Source organism: Chiloscyllium punctatum, chromosome 48, assembly GCF_047496795.1.
Source record: "Chiloscyllium punctatum isolate Juve2018m chromosome 48, sChiPun1.3, whole genome shotgun sequence".
NCBI lineage: Eukaryota > Metazoa > Chordata > Chondrichthyes > Orectolobiformes > Hemiscylliidae > Chiloscyllium > Chiloscyllium punctatum.
In genome coordinates, this window is record NC_092786.1 from 52431018 (window position 1) to 52455556 (window position 24539).

The 24539-nt window shown below is 41.5% G+C and overlaps 1 protein-coding gene across 6 annotated transcripts in view; it reads left to right on the plus strand.

Annotated features, from left to right (window-relative positions):
- The window catches only part of akap13 (A-kinase anchoring protein 13), a 406551-nt gene that overhangs the window by 238907 nt on the left and 143105 nt on the right, over positions 1-24539 (plus strand). For all 6 annotated transcript variants that reach the window (XM_072565220.1, XM_072565221.1, XM_072565224.1 and 3 more), the window contains exon 10: positions 5052-5118. In XM_072565220.1, the coding sequence (XP_072421321.1) occupies positions 5052-5118 (67 nt within the window). The remainder of the gene's footprint in view (positions 1-5051; positions 5119-24539) is intronic.

The window sequence follows — 24539 nt, forward strand, 5'->3', positions numbered from 1 at the left end:
TGGGACTTAAGGAGCTTTTGCTGTTAGTATGTGAAGCTTTGGTTGACCACTCCTGCAACGCTGTATTTTAGTGGTTTTGCCTTAGAGTGCAATGAATATCAACTTGACTGGTTCCTGGGTGAGAGGGCTATCATGTGAAGAGTGATTCTGTAAATAGGGTGGCACAGTGGCTCATTAGTTAGCACTGCTGTCTCATAGTGCCAGGGACCTGCGTTCAATTGCAGCCTCTGGCGACTGTCTGTGTGGAGTTTGCACATTCTCCCCGTGTCTGTGTGGGTTTCCTCCGGGTGCTCTGGTTTCTTCTCACAGTCCACAGATGTGCAGGTCAGGGTGGATTGGCCATGCTAAATTGCCCATAGTGTCCAGTGATTCACAGGATAGGTGGATTAGCCATGGGAGATGCAGGGTTACAGAGATAGGGTAAGGCAGTGCAATCTCGGTGGGATGCTCTTCAGATGGACAGTGTGGACTCAATTGGCCGAATGGCCTGCTTCCGCATTGTAGGGATTCAATGATTCTATTCTATGATTCTATTCCTGAGTTTGTACAGAAACGTAGGAAACAGCAGGAAGAACAGGCCTTTTTGGGTGTGCTCCAACATTCAATATGATCATGGCTGATCATCCAACTCAGTCCAGTGTTCTTGCTTTCTCCCCATACCCTTTGATCCCCTTTAACCCTAAGACCTATATCTAACTCCTTCTTGAAAACATTCAATGCTTTGGCCTCAAACACTTTGTGGCAGAGAATTCCACAGGCTAGGAATTGAATGTTAAAGTGGGAAGCTGGCATTGGAGGATCAGCCCCATCTTCTTGTGTCGCAGATGACTTTGACCATCTGACCTGCCCTCACTCTTATTCCATTATGTTCTGATGTTCTGAAGTTTACAGAATCCTCCAATTTTAATGGTTTTCTCAAAAGTTGGCTCTCACTAGGGCATTGTTTCAGATCTGCTAACAGTGCCCTTGTATTTTGGCAAAGTGAGGACCAACCATGAGTGTTGCCAGTTAATTGGTCATTGAGGACACCATCACAGCTGTACTGCCCAGCAAAAAATTACTGCATAACCTACAGAGGGGAGCATTGCCACCTTTCCTGTGTCACTGAGGCTGCCAGCCATACCCTGGCTCCTTATAGTTACCAAAATACTTCCAAGTAAACTTTCTGAAAGGAAGGAGGTTTAATTGAAAGAATCTTTATTCGGTTAGCATAAACAATGCAAGTTTTGTCAAGTGATGGAGTTGTAAGGAGCTTGTTTTGTTGAAGCCCTAACAGTATCCTGTAGCAACCACATAACTGAAGGAACTCCACAAATGACATCTATTGACTGCAAGGAAAACCTCTTGCATTTCGTGAACTATAGTCAAAGCCAAACAGGAAACTTGTTTCCAATTACTCCAAAATTGGTTACCTTATTTGGGGAGCCTGTTCTGCTATTTTTTCCATTATGTCTTTAATTGTCTCACAATGTCATTTTTACCATTTTAAAAGCGTGAGAGTTCCCTCTGTTTCCATCTCCACATCCAGATATTAAACATAAACTTGGCTTAAAGCAGTTGTCCTCCTGCTTCTTGAGGCTAAACCTCAGTTCTCACTGCAGACTTGAACATCCGATCTGCACTGATCCTTGCCTATGGTGCTGAGGGAGTGTTGAACTGCCAAAGGTGTCCTTTTTATGACAAAAGACAATAAACTAAAGCCCTGTTTATCTTTTCTACTTACATTAAATTATACAGTTTACAAATAAACAATTAATATTAACAGCTATATACAGAGAAACATCATTTTACAGGGGGAGGGGCAGCAAAACCAGGCACCAAACCCCACCGTTCAACCAGTTTTCAGGGAAATGATGACAAACCTCAAATCCCTGTTTATGCTTTCTCATGGTTCAAGCAATAATTAAATACAACAAAACACAATGAAATTTGATTTCCAGTTTGCCTGCGTTCTTTTCTATGAAACGTTCCGAGTAGAAGTTAAAGCATTGAGAATATAATTCTTGTTACCTTGATTGACTTATGGGATGTCAGTATCACTGACAAGTGTTTGTTGCCCATTCCTAATTGCCTTTAAATGTAGATGCTGATGGGCCATGTGTGGCCATTTTACAAGGCGCTCAGGGTGCCACCCACATTGCTATGGGTCTGAAGTCACATGTAGGCCTGACCAGATAATGAAGTCAGATTTCCGTTTCCTTCAAACATTTATGAGGCAAACGGGTTTTACTACAAATAATGGTTTTGTGATTACTTTATTCACTTGTCGGATATGGGCATTACTGTCTGGGCCACTAGTTATTGCTTGTCCCTAGTTACTCTGGACAAGGTGGTAGTGAGCTGCCTTTTTGAACTCCTGCTGTCCATGTACTATGGGTTGGCCCACAATACTGTTAGGGGAGGAGTTTCAAGATTTTGACCCAGCAACACCTGAAGGAATGGCAATATATTTATAAGCTAAGATGGTGAGTGGTTCTGAAAGGAACTTACAGATGGTGGTGTTCCCATGTATCTGCTGCCTATGAAGCAATAGAGATTTTCTACTGAGTGTCTTATAGGTACTGCAGACTGAGCATCAGTGGTGAAGAAAGTAGAGGTTTGAGAGTATGGTGCCAGTCAAGCAGGCTGCTTTGTTCTGGATGGTGTCAAGCTGTTTGAGTATTGTTGGAGCTACACCCATCCAGCCAAGTGAGAATCTGACTTGTGCCTTGTAGACGGTAGACACATTCTGGGGAGTCAGGAGGTATGTTATTCACTGCAGTATTTCTAGCTTCTGACCTGCTCTTGTAGCCCAGTGTTTATATTGACAAGTCCTGTTCTTTTTTTGGTCATTGGTGCTGATAATGGGGGATAATAACATCATTGAATGTCAAGGGTCGATAGTCAGATGCTGTCTTATTGGAGATGGTCATTGCCTGCTGTTTTTGTGGCACAAATGTTCCTTTCCACTAGTAGAATATTGACCATATCTTGCTGCATTTGGACATGGACTTCTTCAGTTACTGAGACAAGTTTAATTTTAAATTCTAAATTTGTTGAATTGCATTTAAATTCCACCAGCTGGCATGGTGGGATTTGAAACCATGTCCCCTGGATTACTGGTCCAATGTCATGATAACGATGCCACCATCTGACATATAAAGAATTCTTTTCAAGTTATTGGCAATGGCCAAACTTTCCCCTCCACCCAGACTGTCTTATGCATGTTCTGTTCTTGAGCAGCTAGTGACCTTTATCTGAGAAACAGGAAAATAAATTTGTCTGTAAGGCCTGAAAGTATACTGTTCTTCAGTGCTCTCAGGAATGAAGGGTTGTCTTATGAGGAGTGGTTGAGGACCTGGGTCTGTGCATGGAGTTTGGAAGGATGAGAGGGAATCTCATTGAGGTTTACAGAATACTGAGAGGCCTAGATGGAGTGGATGTAGAAACTATGTTTCCAGTAAAAGAGTGACTAGGACCTTAGGGAGCAGTCTCAGACTGAGTGGATGACCCTTTAGAACTAAGTTGAAGAAAAATTTCTACACCAGAGGGATGGTGAATGTACGGAACTTATTGCCCCAGAGAACTGTGGAGGCCAAGTCTTTGAACATATTTGAGACAGCAGTAGATTCTTGATTGGTAAGGGGATGGAGGCCAAGTCTTTGAACATATTTGAGACAGCAGTAGATTCTTGATTGGTAAGGGGATTAAGGTTTACAGGAAGAAGACGAGAATGGAGTTGTAAAACATTTCTGCCATGATCAAATGGTGAAACAGACTCAATGGGCCAAATGGCTTAATTCTACTCCTGTATTGTATGGCCTTATGTTTGGATCTGTTCATTTCAGCACTAGAATTCAGTGCCAGATGTTCAATCCCAATTCTTGCCTGAATTCCCAATCCATTCGGTAACACCTGCACCTCTCCCTTTAAGTCAAAGGAATAAAAGAACTACATGACTGTCAGACTTCCTGTCTTCCTTAATCTAGCTTTGAAGAAGGGCCAAGGCCTATGGCAAATTCTCAACCAGGATCAGAAAGGATGGGGGCGAGATGAGAGAAACTGTAAACACGAGCAGTCAATGACATCAAGCTTGAGTCTCAGAGGCGAATTGATGATGAGAAGAAAGGGAGTTGAATGGTTCTGCAGTTTCCAAACTTCTGGAAAAGAAATTGTAGTTAGAAAGTGGTGCAAGCCCAGTGATATTCCAGAGAGGCATGTGTATTAGATAGGTCAGTAAATTTTCAAGCTTTCTTTGGCATTTTAATCACATCGTCTGAAAATGCTACGCACTCAGGAATGACATTGACTGGACTCTTCTGTATCTGCAAGTTCAGAAACTTCATGGACTGAGGCAAGAGTATAAACAGAATTGAGAGACCAGAAATGATCAGTCTGTCCATGCATTTCTTTTTCAGTCATGTAATTCAAGCAATTCTTGAATATAGCCTGACCATGGTAGTTGGAAACTAATGTCCCTCAGTCCTATATTTCGAAGCTGTATGACCCCTTCTAATACAGCTGCTCTGTTGTGGGTGGATTTCAACTGAGCCACTAGGAATTTTGCAATTGTGGCCCAGAAATTTGAGCTGGAGCCCAGCTTCCCAGACTGCTAAAAGAATGCGTGGTCTGGATGTCCACTGCATTAATTTGTTTACCCCCCAAGATTGTAAAGAGCGATATTTGAAGGCAGGTACATGAAAATAAAATCTGCAATAAAAATAGATTGCATTGGCATTGAATCCTTCCCAAAGATGTACGATAGTCTTTAGCTTTCAGATGTCATTTGAGCTGACTTCAGATTTTTTCCAAAAAGGAAGTTGACTGTCAAGCTGTTTGTAATTAACATATGCAAAACTTGCTTTAGTTTAAAGACAGTCCAGTAGCTATTGGCACGAGTGCAAACTTATCAAGCACAGTGACGACTTCACGTTCCTTGCTTGCAAGTTGCTTGTTCCAAAACCATTTGGCTGCTTGAGCATTCACTTGGTTTGGTGCCCCTTGTTTATTGTTTAGTTTTATGCCCTCTCAGAGAATGCCTCATCCTGATTGTCTTGCTTTCACCTTTACAGATTAGCCGAGAAAGCTGGGGTCCTGATCCCACGCGGGTGCAACCAAAGCAGAGTGCCAATGCAGCCGGTGAGTAAAGGGGTTATGCTTGGTATGACATCTTGTGCTTTGGAATCTGTTTTGTTAATGGTACCTCCATCAAAACACTAAAGAATTTGCAACAATTAATTAATGGGCCAGCATGCCAAGATATCAAAGTAAATTGAGATCTACAAAACCTTTTTGAAATTTTTCAGAAGATCAAAGTGAAATCGTCTTTGTCGACTCTGCTTCTGATTCCCAAAGCTAAACTTCACGATGCAAAGTTTGAGACTGTTCATTTCTAAAGCTAGCAATCCTATATTATTGAATGTTTAGACCAATATTTACAATTTAAATGTAATTCAAAAAGCTGATGCAATTGTTATAGTGATTGGAACCAGGTTGATCTTATTGACTATGAGATCTTCGATTGGGGTTGTTAAACAGGGGCAATTAGGGAGCCATCAGTGACAGAGATAAACGGGAGAAACCAAATCCGCTCACTTAAGGGACTGACTCTGAGCTGGCTGGCCACAGCCAATGTACTGCACCCATATACATAAAAGATGACTTCGTGACGGGATACCTGCCTCTGTGCAATTATTTCCTGGGTCATGTCAGTGTTCTCCATGTCAGATGGAAAAGCTCTACAATTTAACTCCCCTTGTGTTGTTCTCCACCCCATCACTACCCTGCAGTTTAAAAATGTAAAATCCAGTTGGAGTATAATTTTGATGTAACGGCAGTATGACAGCTGTAAATCAGGGAAACACAAGAACTTCTTGGAATAGCTACTGTTGCTATGATGGCAACTACTTTTATTTAAAATGCACATAGGAGGAACAGTATTTGTTCTCTTGGACTTCTGTTCCAAGGTTACCAAATGAAAAACTTCCTGCTGCTGATACCATATCTTGGTGGAAATGTTGTTCAGTTTACACCCACGACACGGTTCAAAACCCAATCATGCCGTCACTACATCATTGGCACAACTTCCATTTCTCATGCTGGCATTTTTCTCTGTGAAGATAATTGTTTGCCACCTTTTGGGGGGTGGTGGAGTGGATTTGGGCCCATGTCCAAGAAGCCTGATCTTAAAACCACTCGATCACATTTCAAATGAAATTTATTGAGAGTTAACTTTCATTCTAAGCTTGGGTTGAATCCATAATTACAGTGAACGATTGTGTTCAAACAGTGCAGTTGTTACCCTAAGGGTATCAGTCTCACCCACGGAATGATCTCATGAATAGTTACTCCACAACATTCTGACTGTACTTTGTACTGGGTCCAATTTTTTTTTAATGCTGGTTAGAATGTGCATAACATGTCATGTGATTTCAATTCTCTTTCCATCAGCTAAGCCATGGAAAAAACTCAGTGTTATGCATCTGAATAGTTGAAGTAAATGATAATTGCTGAAACCCATCCTGCTTTTGGACTTACCTGGAAGGTGTTTTTGAACCTGCATTTGTTGCTGGTTTCGTACACTTAATGACTCGAGCAAATACCACACACCACCAGTTTTGCCCAAAATTATATGTAATCACTCTTAAATACATATGTACTCTTGGTAAATTGTTATATAAATTTATTGTGGCTTCAGGATTAAAACAGTCGACCTCCCTTGACAACCATGACGGTTCAGTCAAATAATTCAGTCAAGTCAGTCCAATATTCCAATGTAGTTTGTGGTTAACTGATTAAAATATTTCTGTTAGATAGTATTGTGAGTTGGAAGGGAAGGGCCAGGAGTTTGACAGCAATTAGAGAATTCAGTTTGCTCAATTAACAATAGATCCTCTGTACTGCAGAGACAGAACACTCATCTGGGACCTTACCAGCAATTTGGACTGTACAACACTTGTACAGGGACGGTTTAGGATAAGGCCTGGCTATTACAGTGAGATGCTATCACAGATTCACAAGTGAAGCTGATCAGATAACTCTGCCATGGATAAAATATGGCCAAATTCATGAGTTGAATATTTTTTTCAATATGACGTACAGGCCTCATAATCCTTTTGCAGTTTTGCTTCCTGTACCCTCAAGTGACTGCTATTCTGGAGTGATGATGGGCTATTTTTAGGGATTGGAATTGTTTCAAAATGAGCTCCAAATGTATGTTGTTAGAATAATGTAGATATAAATATGAAATGAAGACAGGAGCAGTGAAATAATGGGTTGATCATCTCCAATTGCTCCCATCAGTAACATCCGTTACAGCCAGTTTTCAGCTTAATTGCATAAATCCTAAAACACGCTTTCTAGCTTCAGCTCATATTTAGCAAAAGGCTGATACTCTGTAATTGTATAGCTTTGTTTTTCTATAAGTTGAAAGAATGTATGGAAAAATTTGAATCAAGCACCTTTTTAACATACTTCTCAACACCTCTCAATTCTGACAATTTGTGGTCTGTGTTATTAAGCCTGCCCCTGAATTGACATTCAATCCTATTTACGCCCAGCCACTCTTAATTCTGCGTATCTCCTTTCTATTAGAAGTGATTCTGATTTGTCAAATGAGTTTACCAGGTTCGCAAGTTCATCAGTGTAGAACAATATCTCCACGGTTCCCAGACAACACATACTATATAAATAAATATTCTCATTCTATCTGTATAAAATCACACTGACTGTCATAGATTTATTTCCCTGAGGTTATTCCAAGGTTTGTGTGGTCCAAATTGTATAAAGAAATTCCATTCTCAAAGGCTTAGAACCTCACTGTTTGAACTGGCTTAGTGCCAATATTTACAGATCAGTTAAAGAAAAACTATGTACAACGCCAGATTTACTTTTAGGACAGGGGTACCATTCAACTCCTCTAATTGGTGGCACGGTTTCTAATGCCTTTAGCTGCAGGTGAAACCAAGAGGAGAAGCGAAGATGTTTTTATGGGTTTTCCTTTTCACTTGTGTACCCCCACCCCAAGCCCTAAAGGGTCTGCCCCGTGCTGACCTACACTCTTGTAGAAAGGAGTATTCTTCCTGTTCGTCAACTGAAGTTACCTATTTTACAAGACTGCCTACATTTCAGAAGGAACTCAGTAGCTCTATAGCATTTTGGGTTGTCTTCAATTTGAGAAACCTGTTACAAGAAACAGGAGAGTGATAGATACTCCCCACTTGCCTGGATGAGTGCAGCTCCAACAGCACTCAATTGGAGTTGATACCATTCAGGACAAAGCTGCCTGCCTGATCAGCACCTAAAGCTTTTACACTTTTGAACACAGACTCAACACATCATTGATGTATACCATCTACAAGATCTACAACTTCTGACAGCTCCTTGCCTCCTTCCACAGCATTTTCCAATCTCTGTCACCTAGAATGAGGAGGGCATTCTCTGCACTATCACCTGCAAGGGACTCCTCCATATCTCTCATCGTCCTGTTTTGGAAGTGTTCCTTCACTGTCACTGGCTTAAATCTTGGAACTGCTTCCCTGATGGCAGTCTGGGTGTACCTACACCACATGGACTGCAATGATTCAAGAAGGCTACTCACCTTCTCAAAGGCAATCCTGAATGGATAACAAATTCTGTCCTAGCCAGTGATACTTCAATCCCTTGAAGGAATTAGAGTCATAAAATTGTACAGCACAGAAGCCGGCCCTTCGACCAAACTTGTCCATTTCTTAATTGAACTAGTCCCATTTGCCTGCATTTAGCCCATATCCCTCAAAATCTATTTTAATCATTTGCCTGTGCAAATATTTTTTAAATGTTACAATTGTATATGTCTCCAACACTTCTGTCAACTTGTCCCATACACACATCATCCTCTGCATGAAAATATTGCCTGTCGGGTCCCTCCACCCCCCCCTAAACTGCTATCTAGTTTTAGACACCAGTACCCTGGAGAAAATACCTTGGCTATTCACCTTATCTATGCCATACATGATTTTATAAATCTTTATAAGGTCACGCCAATTAAAAAGATGAGGTCTGATTATATGAACATTTTTAATATATACACTGTACTTAGTGTGTGAACATAGGCAGTATCAAAGTTGATCAGGGAAGGCACCAAACCCACACCCTTTCCAGCAGGATATTAATCAAGAGCAGAAAGCCAGGCTTAATCTCCTCCTCCTCCAGCAATGGGTTCTGTGGCTGGTTGAAACAATCCTGTTCGAACCGAGAACAGAACCCCATGATTGAACCCAAGATCTTCTGGTCTGTTTGAGTCTAAGTGTCAAGATGCAGACACATTGTATATCTGTACACTTGAAGTATTTTCCTTATTACATGAAATATGCAGCAAAAGTTCAGTCCAATTTGTCTAACTTCATTTAACCCCAATCAGTATTTACTTCTGTTCATTTCTGTAGGTTTTTCTCTAGTTTCTTCTGTGCTGTGCATCTGTGTTGTTCACCTCAATTACTTTGAGTGATCCTGCCTGAAAAATGCTGGATGTTTGATTAAATCATGATTGAGCTGACTTCTGGTCTTAATGCAAGGTTTGTGAAGGTTTGTAGCTCAGGTTGAGGTTTAGAGTGTAGGTTTGCTCACTGAGCTGTAGGTTTGATATCCAGGCGTTTCATTACCTGGCTAGGTAACATCATCAGTGGTGACCTCCAGGTGAAGCGAAGCTGTTGTCTCTTGCTTTCTATTTATATGTTTGTCCTGGATGGGGTTCCTGGCGTTTGTGGTGATGTCATTTCCTGTGCAGTTTCTGAGGGGTTGATAGATGGTATCTAGATCTATGTGTTTGTTTATGGCGTTGTGGTTGGAATGCCAGGCCTCTAGGAATTCTCTGGCATGTCTTTGCTTAGCCTGTCCCAGGATAGATGTGTTGTCCCAGTCGAAATGGTGGTTTTTTTCATCCGTGTGTAGGGCTATGAGGGAGAGAGGATCATGTCTTTTTGTGGCTAACTGGTGTTCGTGCATCCTGGTGGCTAACTTTCTTCCTGTTTGTCCTACGTAGTGTTTGTGGCAGTCCTTGCATGGAATTTTGTAGACGACGTTGGTTTTGTCCATGGGTTCAACTGGGTCTTTTACGTTTGTTAGTTTTTGTTTGAGAGTGTCAGTGGGTTTGTGTGCTACTAGGATTCCGAGGGGTCTTAGATGTCTGTCTGTCATTTCTGAAACTTCTTTGATGTATGGTAAGGTGGTGAGGGTTTCTGGCTGTGTTTGGTCTGCTTGCTGTGGTTTGTTCTTGAGGAATCTGCGCACTGTATTTTTTGAGTATCCGTTCTTCTTGAATCCGTTGTATAGGTGGTTCTCCTCTGTTTTCCAAAGTTTGTCTGTGCTGCAGTGTGAGGTGGCTCATTGGAATAGTGTTCTGATACAGCTTCGTCTGTGTGTGTTGAGCTGGTTGCTGGTGTAGTTAAGTATTTGGTCAGTGTTTGTCGGTTTTCTGTATACACAGGTTTGTAGTTCTCCGTTGTCCTTTCTTTCGACTGTGGCGTCCAGGAATGTGGGTTTGTTGTTGGTTTCTTCCTCCTTGGTGAACTTTATGCCTGTGAGGGTGTTGTTGATGACGTTAAATGTCTCTTCTATCTTGTTTCGTTTTGTGATGATAAAGGTGTCATCTACGTAGCGGACCCAGATTTTTGGTTTGATGGTTGATAGGGCTGTTTGTTCTAGTCTTTGCATTACCGCTTATGCTATGAATCCTGATAATGGAGATCCCATGGGTGTGCCGTCTGGTCTTAATTCTATTTTCCAGCCTATCCTCGATAAACATTGACTCCTTTGCTGATGGCATTGCTGTCAGCATTAGGGCTGAAGAAACACAAACAAGAGTAGGCCTTATGGTCCCTCACACCTGCTGTGCTCTGTGTGTCCGGACATTTGGTCCCCAAGCAACCTTGCTGTGGTATCATGGAGCTGCACATTACTGGATCTAAATACTACATTGTGGGTGGAGTTGGAGCAGAGTGGAGTCAAAAATGCTGAAAGAAGCACATGAGAAGCTCTGGCTCTCTAGAAAACATTTCCAAAGCACATCGACATGAACACTCAAAGAAAGTAGATTAGTCATTACTAAATGTAACTATAAGTCAGAGTCTGGTACATGATGACCATATATCATAGCATTTAATATGAAGTTTAATGAATAGTGTTACTTTGAAAATAAGCTTGGACAAAGTTCTTGACTTTTTTCTTTCTCTTTGACCAGCCTACCTCAAATGCAAAAGCCATCATGAATCATAAAAACATACAACAAGAGATATGGCTGATCTGATCTTGGCCTCAACTCCACTTTACTGCCTATTCTCCACAAGCCTTGACTTTGTAATAATTCAAAAATCTGTCTGAATTAGCTTTGAATATAGTCAGTGACCTGACCTCATTGTTCTGTGGGGTGTTGAATGCCAAAGATCCATGACTCCCCTCCCCCTCACTGTCTCCATCTGAAATGGGTACCCCTTATTCTGGAGCTATGCCCTCTCATGCTAGATTCCATCAATTGGTGGGATGGAGCATTCTCTCAGCATCTATTCTCAAACCTCCACAGAATCTTGTGTTTTCGCAGAAGATTACAACTCTTTCATTTAAACTGCAGTGAGTATAGGCCCAATCTGTTCAACTACTTCATGTAAGGCAGCCCCATCACCACAAGTATCAAATGAGTAAACTCTCTCTGCATTGCATCCAAAATAAATATATCCTTAGTTGCAGAAGGACACTATTACTGTACACAGTTTTACCAGTGTTCTGTATGTTTGTAACACAATTACCCTATTCTTAATCTTCCATCTCTTTTGCATTAAAGGCCAATAATCCATTAGCTTCCCTTATTTCTTGCTGTGCATGTGTGCTATTGATATTAACTTGCTGAAGTTTGTTTAACAATGTCGCCTAGATAATAGGCAACACCAGAAGTAAATGTATGTGGAGGAAAATGTTAAAACATGGAGTCAAATGATCTTAAGAGTGTCAGTGTGGCTAGGTTACTCACTGTGACCTGTGGGTAATAAAATTTTATGATTGAGTCTCACATAATGCCTTCTGCACATTGTGTGGAGTTTAATGTAATTCCCCCAATGTACTTGGAGGGGCAGAAGGACAGTTTAATCATGTGGGGGGTTGTGGGGTGTCCTTCTTTCTCCACCCTGACTAAATGCAGGCTAATGGGCAGCCTTCCCACCAGACTGCCAGTTTCCCCAGTGGGCAATTACTCCCTCATCAGCTCTTAAATGTTGATGACAAAAAAACTGTCCTGATTATATGTCTGTGAGATACACCACAGATGGCGTACTGAACAGTTTTAGTCCCCTTATCGAAGGAAGCATTTACTGGCATTGGAGGCAATCCTGAAACGTTTCACTCGGTTGATCCTGGATACGAAGGGGCTGCCTTATGAGGAGAGATTGGGCCTATATTCATTGGAATATAAAAGAACAAGAAGTGACCTTCTTGAAAAATGCAAGATTCTTAGGGGACTTGGAAGGATAGAGGTGGAGAGATTGCCTCCCCTTGAGGGAGACTGAGAGACCAGAAAATATAATCTCAGAATAATGGGTTGCTCTTTTAAGACAGAGGTGTGAAAAAATTTCTTCTCAGAGTGCAGTGAATCTGTGAAATTCTTTACCGCAAAGGGCATTAGAGGCTGGAACTATTATTATATTCAAGGCTGAGATACAAATTTTTAATCAGTGAGGGATTCAAGGGTCATGGGAACAGGCAGGAAAGTTGAGTTGAGGATTATCAGATCAACCATGATCTCAGTGAATGGTGGATAAGACTCGGTAGGCTGAATTGCCTGGTTCTGCTCCTATGTTTTATGAAAGCCAATCAACTTAAGGTTCAGGTATGTCCAATGTTTTTGATTGCATTGCAGAGAAAGATGGAAGTACAGGAAAATACTAATGGTTGAAGTTATAAAATACATTTTCGAGGAAAATTCTGGTCATGCATTCTATGGAAAATGTATTTTCCCTACATTTGGAGCATCTGCCAGCAATGGCAGTGAAATATAATGAGTACGTGCCGTTGCATTTACTTTTCCACATACTTGGTTATATTCCAGAGCATTTGATGAGGTTGATCAATAACGTCACTCAAGTTGTCATTTGCGGTGAAATGTTTTTCTTTACCCTTCTTGAGTCATAGGGCATCAATGACTGGGATATTTAATTTTGTTTCTTGTTTTCAAATATGACGTGGTCCAGGAAATCGGGAATGCAAGTCCTGTCTAACTGGCAGTGACATAATTCTAGTTAAGGGAATGGATAGCAAGTTTATAACAATTCACTTCCTTTCAAGTGTGCTTTGTGCCAGCTTTTGATAACGTTTTGTCGGAGTTTACTGGAAAACATTTAATTTTTGCAAGAAGAAGAGTTTTTGAGTTAATTTTAAGTATTTTGTAGTTCTAGGGAGATAATAATCATTATGGTTTTCAATAGGTTCAATCTTCCTTTCATTCCCTGTACTCCATCCCAATTTACAACTGTACTGAACCCTTCCACATTCAGTTCAGAGAGTATGCTCCCCATCTATTTCCCTACAATGTTCCTTAACAAACTCTCTATTCAACCCTCAGAGTGAGGATAAGTTTGAAGTTTCCTGCTATCCTATTTTCATTCTTGTGCTCTTCTTCCATCTGCCTCAGTGCTTGCACCTTCACAACAGCTAATAGTTGCAGTCTTCCCTTTTACTGTTTTTGTTCATGGGATGTGGGCATGGCTGGCTAGTCGAGCATTTATTGCTGCCAATCCCTGATTGCCCAGAGAGCAGTAAAGATACTGCTGTATTGCTCTGGGTTTGGGGTCACACATGGACCAAGTCAAGTAGGAATGGCAGGCTTCCTTTCCCAAAGGACATTAGTAAACCAGCTGAGTTTTTAATCAACAATTTTCAGTAGTTACATGGTCACCATTAAGCTTGATTTTTAATTTCTGATATTTTTTCCCTCGTTGAATTCAAAATTCGCCAACTATCTTGATGGGAATCCAGTCCATGTAGTCAGAAAAGTACCCTTGAGTTTGGAATTAATAGTCCAGTGACACTATCACTACATCACTGCCTCCCCTCAAGGGCAAACTTGTTGAAGCTCTCCCTGAGGTAAAACAGATCACAACTCCCAGCTGTGCTTACATCTTCGTAACCTCCCTTTAATGCCTGCAAGCCACTCCACTGTTTCTGCCATCTTACTTCTCCTCTTCATCCCCTGTACCTTCCTTCAGTACCAATCAGATTGAAAGTTTATAATTTAAGCTGATTCGTATAAGAGGTTTAGCGCTTAGTGCCTTGAACCACCATAGAGGGAGGATGTGGGTATGTGTAGCAGTGATAGGAGTAGGAGTTCCCAGAAAGGAGACTACTGACCCATAAGCAACTCTGACCCAAAAGACCCAGTCCCCTTCCATTTCCTCCAGGTCTGTGCAGGGGCAAAGATATCTCTCAGTTTATTTTTACACAGTTATTTCCTCCCTGGCACAGCTTTGGTCCTTCAAATAAAACCCACGCTGGAAATGTATTTAATATGTATTTGAATGTTTGTTTAGTGGTAAGGCTCCCTGCTGCAAGCCAGCGAATTCCGATGCAGGTAGGGAATGCCATAGTTCTGAGGCGCTGGGAGGGCATAAGTTCAAATAGGAGGCACTGTATCAAGCTTTAACTTCGACACAGTGAAAATGCAGGTGAGGGAAAGAATTTGAGAGCTGAGAGTTTTTTGTGATGCGGCGAGATAAAGCCATCTGGAATGCACTTCCTGAAGTGGTGGTGGAAGCACATTCATTGGGAATATTCAATAGGGATTCGATAACTAGTTTTTCCAGCCCAATGGGAAAGGGCAAGGGAGTAGCGCTAATTCAGCATTTGAATGTTGTGATTCTGTTTGCCGAGCTGGGAATTTATGTTGCAGACGTTTCGTCCCATCTAGGTGACATCCTCAGTGCTTGGGAGTCTCCTGTGAAGCGCTTCTGTGATGTTTCCTCCGGCATTTATAGTGATTTGTATCTGCCGCTTCCGGTTGTCAGTTCCAGCTGTCCACTGCAGTGGCCGGTATATTTGGTCCAGGTCGATGTGCTTATTGATTGAATCTGTGGATGAGTGCCATGCCTCTAGGAATTCCCTGGCTGTTCTCTGTTTGGCTTGTCCCATAATAGTAGTGTTGTCCCAGTTGAACTCATGTTGCTTGTCATCTGAGTGTGTGGCTACTAAGGATAGCCACAACACACTGCAGTACACCAGAACTGCAAAACAAGGAAGAAGAACACCTATACAATGTATTCGCCAAAAACGGATACCTGCGCAATTTCATCAACAGATGCCTCAGGGAAAGACAACGGAACGAGGACATGCCGCAGCCCAAAGGACTAGCCACACTACCATACATCAAGAGCATTTCCGAACTAACAGCCAGACTACTGCGACCACTAGGACTCATAACAGCACACAAACCAACAGCCACTCTCAGATAATAAGTCAGCAGGACGAAGGACCCGATACCCAGCATGAGCAAGATCAATGTAGTGTACAAAATCCCATGCAAGGACTGCACAAAACACTACATAGGACAAACAGGAAGACAGCAAATGATCCGCATCCATGAACACCAACTAGCCACGAAACGACACGACCAGCTATCCTTAGTAGCCACACATGCAGATGACAAGCAACATGAATTCAACTGGGATAACACTACTATTATAGGACAAGCCAAACAGAGACCAGCCAGGGAATTCCTAGAGGCATGGCACTCATCCACAGATTCAATCAATAAGCACATCGACCTGGACCCAATATACCGGCCACTGCAGCGGACAGCTGGAACTGACAACCGGAAGCAGCAGACACAAATCACTATAAATGCCGGAGGAAACAACACAGAACCGCTTCACAGAAGGGTCCTAAGCACTGAGGATGTCACCTAGACAGGGGACGAAACATCTGCAACACAAATTCCCATCTCGGCGAACAGAACCACAACAACGAGCACCCGAGGTACAAATCTTCTCACAAACTTTGATCAACATTTGCATGTTTCTTTCAAAGAATTGATAGTGGTAAGATGGACGGAATGGCATCCTTTTGTGCTTTGTTTTATTAGTAGCTCAAAAGGATTCTAATGGAGAGGCCAGAAGATCTAATGGGATGGGGTTGGCTCTGGAGTGAAGTTGTACACCATGGCTTAGCCTGTCCTTGCTCTCAGACTGTTTCTACCTGTTCCTGGTGGTGTTGAACTGGGTAATTGTCCATGTCTAATTTACTCTACCAGTAGTCTGGATGTAGCCATGGTAAAGTAATTCCAGTTCTTTACTCACTATGTTCATTACTTCAGTCAAGCACAAAGTGCTGCTTTTCTCTGTCTCTCCATTCTCAGAGGTTTCTCCCCAAGTACCTTTTGTGATTACATTATCGGCCACATCACTGCCTGATTTGCCTTCATCCCTAAATCCACTCTAATGACCATTTTAGTATCTGTCAAAGGAAAGACGAGGCGTGAAGGAACTACCTGTTGTTAAGTGTGCCTTTTCTTGTACATTGACAAGGCTGCTGTAGCGTTAACAAAATTGAGCTGAGGCTGGAACTCGAACATGATTCCTGATGCTGGATGTTATATCCTCTTTTATGTTTTTAATTGTTATGCATTAAATTTGCAGCTGATCATTTTAAAATTAGGATCAAATCTCATGAGGGGCTAGCCAAAGTAGGTCAAGAGAAACTAGTTCCCATTGGCAGAGAAGCTGAAGGCAATGGTTTAAGGTGATTGGCTAAATAACCAAAAATGACATGAGTAACAAGGTATTTGTGCAGTGAGTGGTTAGAATTTGGAATGCACTGCCTGAGAGTATGGTGGTGGCAGATTCATTTGTGGCTCTCCAATGAGAAATTGGATATACACTTGAAGAGAGAAAATTGCAGAGTGTTTAGTGAAAGGCAGAGATGGAACTAGCTGAATTGCTCTTGTAAAGGACACAATGGGCTGAATGGCTTATTTTTCTGCACTGTGGCTAATAAATGGTTATATAGGGAAAAGAATGGCAATTAAAAGCTATAAAGATATTGAATGGACGAACCTTACTTTGTGTATTGAGTACTCCATACAGATGAGAAATTTTAATTTAACATGAGAAGGAAGAAATGAAGAAGACTTGCATTTATATGGCACCTTTCACAACAACATATGTCCCAGAAAAGCTTCCCAGCCAATGGCATATTATTGAAATATGTCACTGTTTTAACGTAGGGAAGGTAATTGCCAAATTGCACACAGTAGGCTCTCACAAATGTCAGTGTGATGATGACCAGCTATCATTTTAGTGGTGCTGGTTGTGAGCTACATTATAGACCCAGCTGGCAGGGAGAATACCCTTGCTGGGCTTTGAAATAGTGCAATGAGATCTTTTATGTCTGTCTGAGAGAGAGCAGACGGGCCTTGTTTTAACATGTCTTCGGAAGGCCGCACCTCTGGTGCAACACTCCCTGAATACTGCATTTGAACGTCAGCATTACGTTTTTTGTGGTGTGGAACCTGCTGTCATCAACCTTCTGGCGGGGGAATATGCTTCCAGTGAGCCTCAGCTGTCAGTACCATTTCACTGTCAAGACACAGGACATAATCCCGCGCACTTCACTTTCTCCCGTTTGTCGTAGTGTGTTCAAAACAAGATTCATTGCAGTGTTTGGGATCAAAATTTATTGTTTCTCTGAGCGTTAAGCTGTCAATTCCTTCATATTTTTGCAATTCAAAAGCTTACAGCGTATGAGTTTAGCATTGCCTAATCGCCATGTTTTAATTTTCTTCATCTTTCTTCTTTCTTTTCAACCTTGGTCTTATGCCATGGACCTGACGTTTTAATTAGATTAATTCATTTGCAGATCAAAAACAAAAAGACCCCATCCAAACCATCAGGAATAAATATATAGCAAAAGAAACATGATTCTGTCCTCATGACTAAACCCAGTTTTATCTTTTACAGCTTTGGCAATGTTGGTGGCAAAGATCTGGCTTGGGTCCCAGACCTCCAATCATTACATCCTCCTGTCCATCCCCACCCTATCCTGCAGAGGAGCCCAGTTTGCCTCACCTCGGGCAGTCTGCCAGTTACACATTCCCACAGCATCCAGCTCACTAGATCCTGACTCATAGGACCAGCTCTCAAGGCTTTGTGAATGTTAAAATTGGGCTATACCTGCTTAATCAAAACAGTTGTGTTCCCAGCGGCTAGAAATTTCATGGTGCCATTACCATCAATGTAAGACATAAAAGCAGCAAAGAGTATGGTTGGCTTATTGCAGTCAGGAAGTACTGTGATTTGGTGTTCCCCAACATGTGTTGCATTCTTCCTCTCCTTTCTTCCTAAACTCTGTTCCCTCCTTTACATTGAAGATGGCCACTCATCTTGGTGCATATTTTCATGATTTTTGTGATGCAACGAGATATTGCCATCCTCTTGAACCTTTCTCACCTGTCCACCTTGATGTAATATTCTAGGCTGCTTGTTGTTTGCATATTATTCAACTATATTGATGGGGTGAGTAAGTCTCTTAGAACGGAGTCTGGCATGAGTTTTAGTGGTATAAACCCGTAAGCTTTCCAATGGGGCTCAAAAGTTAGCACTGCTGCTTTACAGCACCGGGGTCCCAAGTTCGATTCCAGCCTCAGGCAACTGTCTGTGTGGAGTTTGCACAGTCTCCCTGTGTCTGCGTAGGTTTCCTCCCACAGTCCAAAGATGTGCAGATTAGGTGAATTGGCCATGCTAAATTGCCCATGGTGCATTAGTCAGAGGGAAATGGGTTGGGGTGGGTTACTCTTCAGAGGGTCGGTGTGGACTGGTTGGGCTGAAGGGCTTGTTTCTGCACCATAGGGAATCTAATCTAAACGCAATCATGAATAGGAACCCTAACGGGGTTACCCTTTGCCTAAAACCATTCAGACTCGGAAGCTAATTATCGTCTTCTACCATTATACCTTCCACTGTGATGAGAGATTGAACAGACACTCTGACTGTTACTGGACTTTGTGGCCATATTATATCACAACGTCCACTTATGCATGCAGTGCAAATGATTTGTGCTTTGGTGATTGAAGTACTCAGCCCTGAAGTCTTCAGGATTTGCATTCTGCAAGATCCTCTTGCTATATCTGTTCCTTTGCATTTCATTGATCTTATAAAGGGAAGATTTGTTGAGAAGTAAGAAATATATGTCACATCTTCAACAGTTAACAGATTGAAGTAGAATACGACCTTATATATCAAATGAGGCACCTCCATGTTACGCTTGGATTTTGTCAGGAAGATTAAGTTTGTATTATACTGCTGAATGGTAGAAGAAAGGCCTCAGTTATGATATCCCACCCAAACACGCCGTTAGACAGAATCAATGGTATTCCTTGTGTGGCTCACTAGATACCACAAACAGTGAGATTTTGTTGCAATTCAGTATTTCTTAAATGAGACAAAGTCTCATATTGCATATTAGGAGGACAGTGTTGGTCTGCCAATGTAAACTCTACTTTTCAGTTTGCAGTAATCAAAATTTCTTCCTATTTGGTGCAATGGCTCCACCCTATGTACTGAGTCCTGTGACCTCTTGATATTACCTCTCCCTTCATCTATGAAGGAACTCCTTTGGGTGGAGTATTTTTTTTGCAAGCGACAATCGATGAGTAAGCATGAAGTAAATATTCGAAAAGCAGACAGGTATGAATAAAACAAAGCTTTTTCTTTAAACATTCTGAATTGTAAAATCTGACACAGGAGCACATTTATCTTTCTATATAAGACCATAGGATATTGGAGTAGAATTAAGCCAGTTAGCCTGTCTAGGTCGCTCCACCATTAGATCGTGCTTGGTGTTTCTCAACCCCATTTTCCTGCCTTCTTCCCATTTCCTTTGATCCCCTTACTAATCAAGAACCTATCCATCTCTGTCTTAAATACACTCAAAGACTTGGTCGCCAGAGCCTTCTACACGAGTGAGTTCCACAGATTAACCACCCTCTGGCAGCAGTTCCTTTTTGCCTCAATAAGATGCCTCTCTCTCCACTTTACTGTTGATTATGAGACTGGAATTGTTTTGTTCTGACTGCGATAAGGATCGTATGTGGGTAGAGGGTTCATCAATACCAATCAATTCTAAAATCGGAGATTGGTGCAAAGATGGCATAATTGCTAATGATTTGTATTGTACATCCACAATTTGAAAGTTTAAATCATATGCCAGGAATTAAATGCATCATTGAAGATGCAATGTAAGATGACATCAAAATCCCATCCAGCCATATGTTAACACTGTGCAGTACCTTGTTGAGTTACTGTAGTTTATTTTTGCTATTCGTGTATAGGATATGAGCACATAGGCTTTTATAACCCATCCTTTATTACCTTTGAATTGAGTGGCTTGCTCGGCCATTTCAGAGGGCAAATGAGAGTTAACCATATTGCTAAGGGTCTGGAGTCACATGTAGGCCACACAGGTTAAAGATTAGAGACACAAAAACTGCAGATGTTGGAACCTAAAGTTGACAGGCAGGAGGCTGGAAGAACCCAGAAAGCCAGAGAGTATCAGGAGGCGGAGAAGTCAACATTTTGGGTGTAACCCTTTATGGGTAAAGATGGTAGATCTCCTTCCCTAAAGGACATTCATGAACCAGATAGGTTTTCACAACGATAAAAAAATTAATTCCAATTCCAGCATCTGCCCTGGTGGGATTTGAAGTCATATCTCCAAAACGTAATGCATTCTGGAAGATTAGTCCAGATTACCATTACCACGACACCACTGCCTCCCCTCATGAGTTTCGTCAGATGGTTGGAGAGCCAATGAGGGAGTTGAACTGTCTGCTCCAAGGAGAGAATCACAACCCTCTGAACTACATCCAATCAGACAGTTAGAAGGCCACGTAGTAGGCCTTCACCTTGACTGGGAGTGAGGTGCAGAGATCCTGCCTGGCATGAACTACTAGCCAGTCAGAAACTGACTGCTCTTGTGCTTGCCATCACATCAGTTACAGGATCACAGTGGCGCTCGAGAAAAGGGGGCAAGTGACGGAAAATGGGAGTACACAGGATGGTTACAAAGATCCATTCAGGTTTTTGAGGTCTTGATAGTATTTGTCTTGAATGTTGCAAAACCTCCATTGTTACTTAATATCAGAAGATAGGAGATTCAAGTCTCTCTGCAGAAATGTGAGCACACAAATCTAGGTTGACATTTTGGTGAAATACTTGGTGGGGGTAGTGGGGGTGGGCAGGGGGGGTTGAGTGTCAGGTGTCACTTGTCAGTTAGCTCAGTTGGTTGGATGGCTAGTTTTTTATACAGTGATAGTGACAGCATGGGTTCGATTCCACACTGACTGAGGTTACCATGGAGGTCTGGTCTTCTCAACGTTGTCCCTCACCTGAGGTGTGGTGACCCTTTGGTTAAATTTACCTCCAGTCATCTCTCTATAATGAGAAATCACCCCTCCAGTCCTCTGGGACTATGGTGACTTTATCTTTACCGAGTACTGAGGAAGTGCATCTTTTGAATGAGACATTAAACCAAAGACCCTTCTGCTCTCACCTAATTTGAAAAAGAGCAGAAGAGTTCTCTGTAGTTCCAACCCAATATGCATACTTCAATCAACATAATTTTGAAGAGAGCAAGTTGTCTTACCATTATCACATTGCTGTTTGTGCAAGTTCGCTATGTACTGTCACATTTTGTGCATGAGAGCAGGGAACAATGTTCCCTCTAATTTTATCCAACCCAATGATGATTGAACTTCATTGTGTGCACCCACTAAAAAGGGTAACATTCAAATATGCGCTACCAGTAGAAACAAAACCTGTATTTTTAAGAACGTATGGATGATGAAGAAATAAACCCACTCAAATTCATTGACATGGCAATGTGATGATCGCATTTACTGAAATGAAAGCAGAGAGTGGGGATCAGGGGTGGTGAGTGAGAATATCAGAGCAAGTGAGAGGTTCAGGCAATGGAAGTGACAAGTGAGAGAATTCAAGGTAGGAGGCAGTGAGTGTGAACATCAGGGAGGAATAGGGCAAGCACAAGGGGTAGGAGATCGAGCAGGATGCAAGAAAGTCAACTGCTGATTTAGCTTCGGGCTCCAGGAAATAACACAAGTGAATTTTAGCTGTTAATTCCACATGGTTATTCACATCAAGCTTTTGGCTCTTGTCAATTAACTTATTGTCCAGAGAGAGTCCACAGGTTCTCTGGTCATTAACTAGAGCAACAGCAAACCTTATTTAACTATTGCAGTGTATACATCCATAATAATTAAACCTGTGGCATTTGTTGTGCACGCCATCCAACTTAGAGGGAGCATGGATGGTAATTATATTTTAGGATTAATACGTAAGCAATAGGGTGTTCTACGACATCCAGAGATCAGGTGCCAGATAAATGCAACTCTTTTCTACCTTTTTCTTTCCAGGCAGTATTCAAGCCTTAGTGTTGCAATGTTTTGCAGTAACACTGTTCCTTTAACAAGACTAACAAGTTTGAAGAGACTGTATTTAGTGTATACATAGAAATTAATCTTGATGGGGTTCAATGTTTAAGTGTTGTTATGTCAACTGCAGTTAGAGCTCTTAGTAGGGTTGCACCTGGTGATTTAATTCCTGTTTATTGCAAATTATACACCCCTTCCTGGTGTACACAAACACATAGGATAAGATAACTTTCAATTTAAGCCTGACTAAACATTTTCTGTTTTGACAAGATTTTCGCTTGAGCTGCCTGATTCATAATTATACCACAAAAAAACCCAGAACATTAAGCAAGCTATTACTGAGTGATGAACATGTTTGTGCTGCATTGGCCAGACCCAAGCTGGGTGGAGATCAAAATAACAAAATGAATGGCCAATCATCCATCCCAGGAAAACCTCCACTTCTCTATCACAGCATCCAAATGTTTCTCCTTTGTTTCAAAAGTACAAGTCCAATAGTTTGGCCTCCATTAATTGAACCAGGATTCCATTCATGTCCTGAGCACTACGAAACAAAGTATTTCTTGTTCATGTCTTTAAATTCAGATCTTTCCTGTCTTCTGTTCCTCACTAAAATTGTTCAGAGAAACTAAATCTGGAATGGGATGAGAGTGATTAGAAATTCTGCCTCCTGTGGCACTACTTGGCGAGTTGGTGCATATGCTGATGTAGTGGCAAATAGACGCAAAGATCACAAAAATTAAGGTCAATTTATGACTATCAAACCACTTTACAATCAGTGATATACTTTTAGAAAATGGTTTCTGTTGTAATGTGGGGAACACTGCAGGCAATTTGCATACAGAAAGCAACCGTAAGTTATAAAGCGACAAGACCTATAGATTTACTTTAAATGATGTTGAGTGATAAATATTAGCCAAGCCACTGGGTGTACTCTCCTGAAAATAGTGCCACTGGCCAGAGGGGCAGACAGGGTCTTGTTTCAGTGTCTCCTATACGATGGCACCACATCAGTGCAGCACCCCTGCAGGTCCTGCATTTTAGCATCACGCAAGATGTTTGCACTGCAGTGTTTGGCATGGACTTGAAACTATAATCTTCTGATTCAGAGCTAAGGACGCAATTACTGAGTCACAGCCAACTTTGTATGAAGTTATCTTTTGGTTTGTTTGAACATGAAATGAGTGACTAAAGTCCTTTTGATTCTAGAAATCTGTCGTGTGGCTTTGTTTCTTGCATCATGCCCAGGGCTTGTGTGTCTCCCTTCTGAAACAACTTTCTCTCACTTTAAGTGGAACGTGTACTTCTGTGGTCACTCAACTAGAATTTATTTTTAAAATTCCTGTTGCTTTGTGTGTGTGCGCACTACAGAATGTAAACAGAGAATATTGGAAACAACAGGTCATACAGCATCCTATGAAGAGAGAAAAACTTGATTAATATTGCAGATCAAGAGCCCCAAAGCAAAAACATGTGACCCGTTCAGTGTCTCCAGCATTTTTTGTTTTCAGTCCTGATTTTCAGCATTGGAAGTAATTTGCTACTGTGCCTATTCCTTGATTTGTCCAAACTGAAGTCACTTCATGAAAAGTTTCATTGTAGGCTTGCATGAATGTACAAAGCTGTGGCTGCCACCCATGTTATAGGATGTATAACAAATAAACAGGCCATTCAGCCTCACTAGTCTCTGCTGGTATATATACTCCAGCCTCCTCCCACCATGAGATAAAACTATAAGATGAACTTTATTGTTTTATTCTATTCTTTGCTTTTGTTTATTTTCTGTGTTTTAAGATGGCACCAGAAAGAGGTGACACTAAACAACACTTTTCACTGTGTTTGTAAGAAATGCACATGACAATAAATAAATCAAATCAATTCTCCTGACATCTAACTTTCTTATCATCATCATTCTTTGTTAGGCACATCTACTGTATTTACTTCCATCGCTTTGGCAAGTTCCACTCTTATTTTTGGGTAGATAGGTTTCTTCTGAAGTTGCTGTTGGTGACTTCTGTTTGGTCACTCTTCAGGCTGCTGTTTAAGAGAAGAGTAGTTTCTGATGAAGGGCTTTTGCCTGAAATGTCGATTTTCCTGCTCCTTG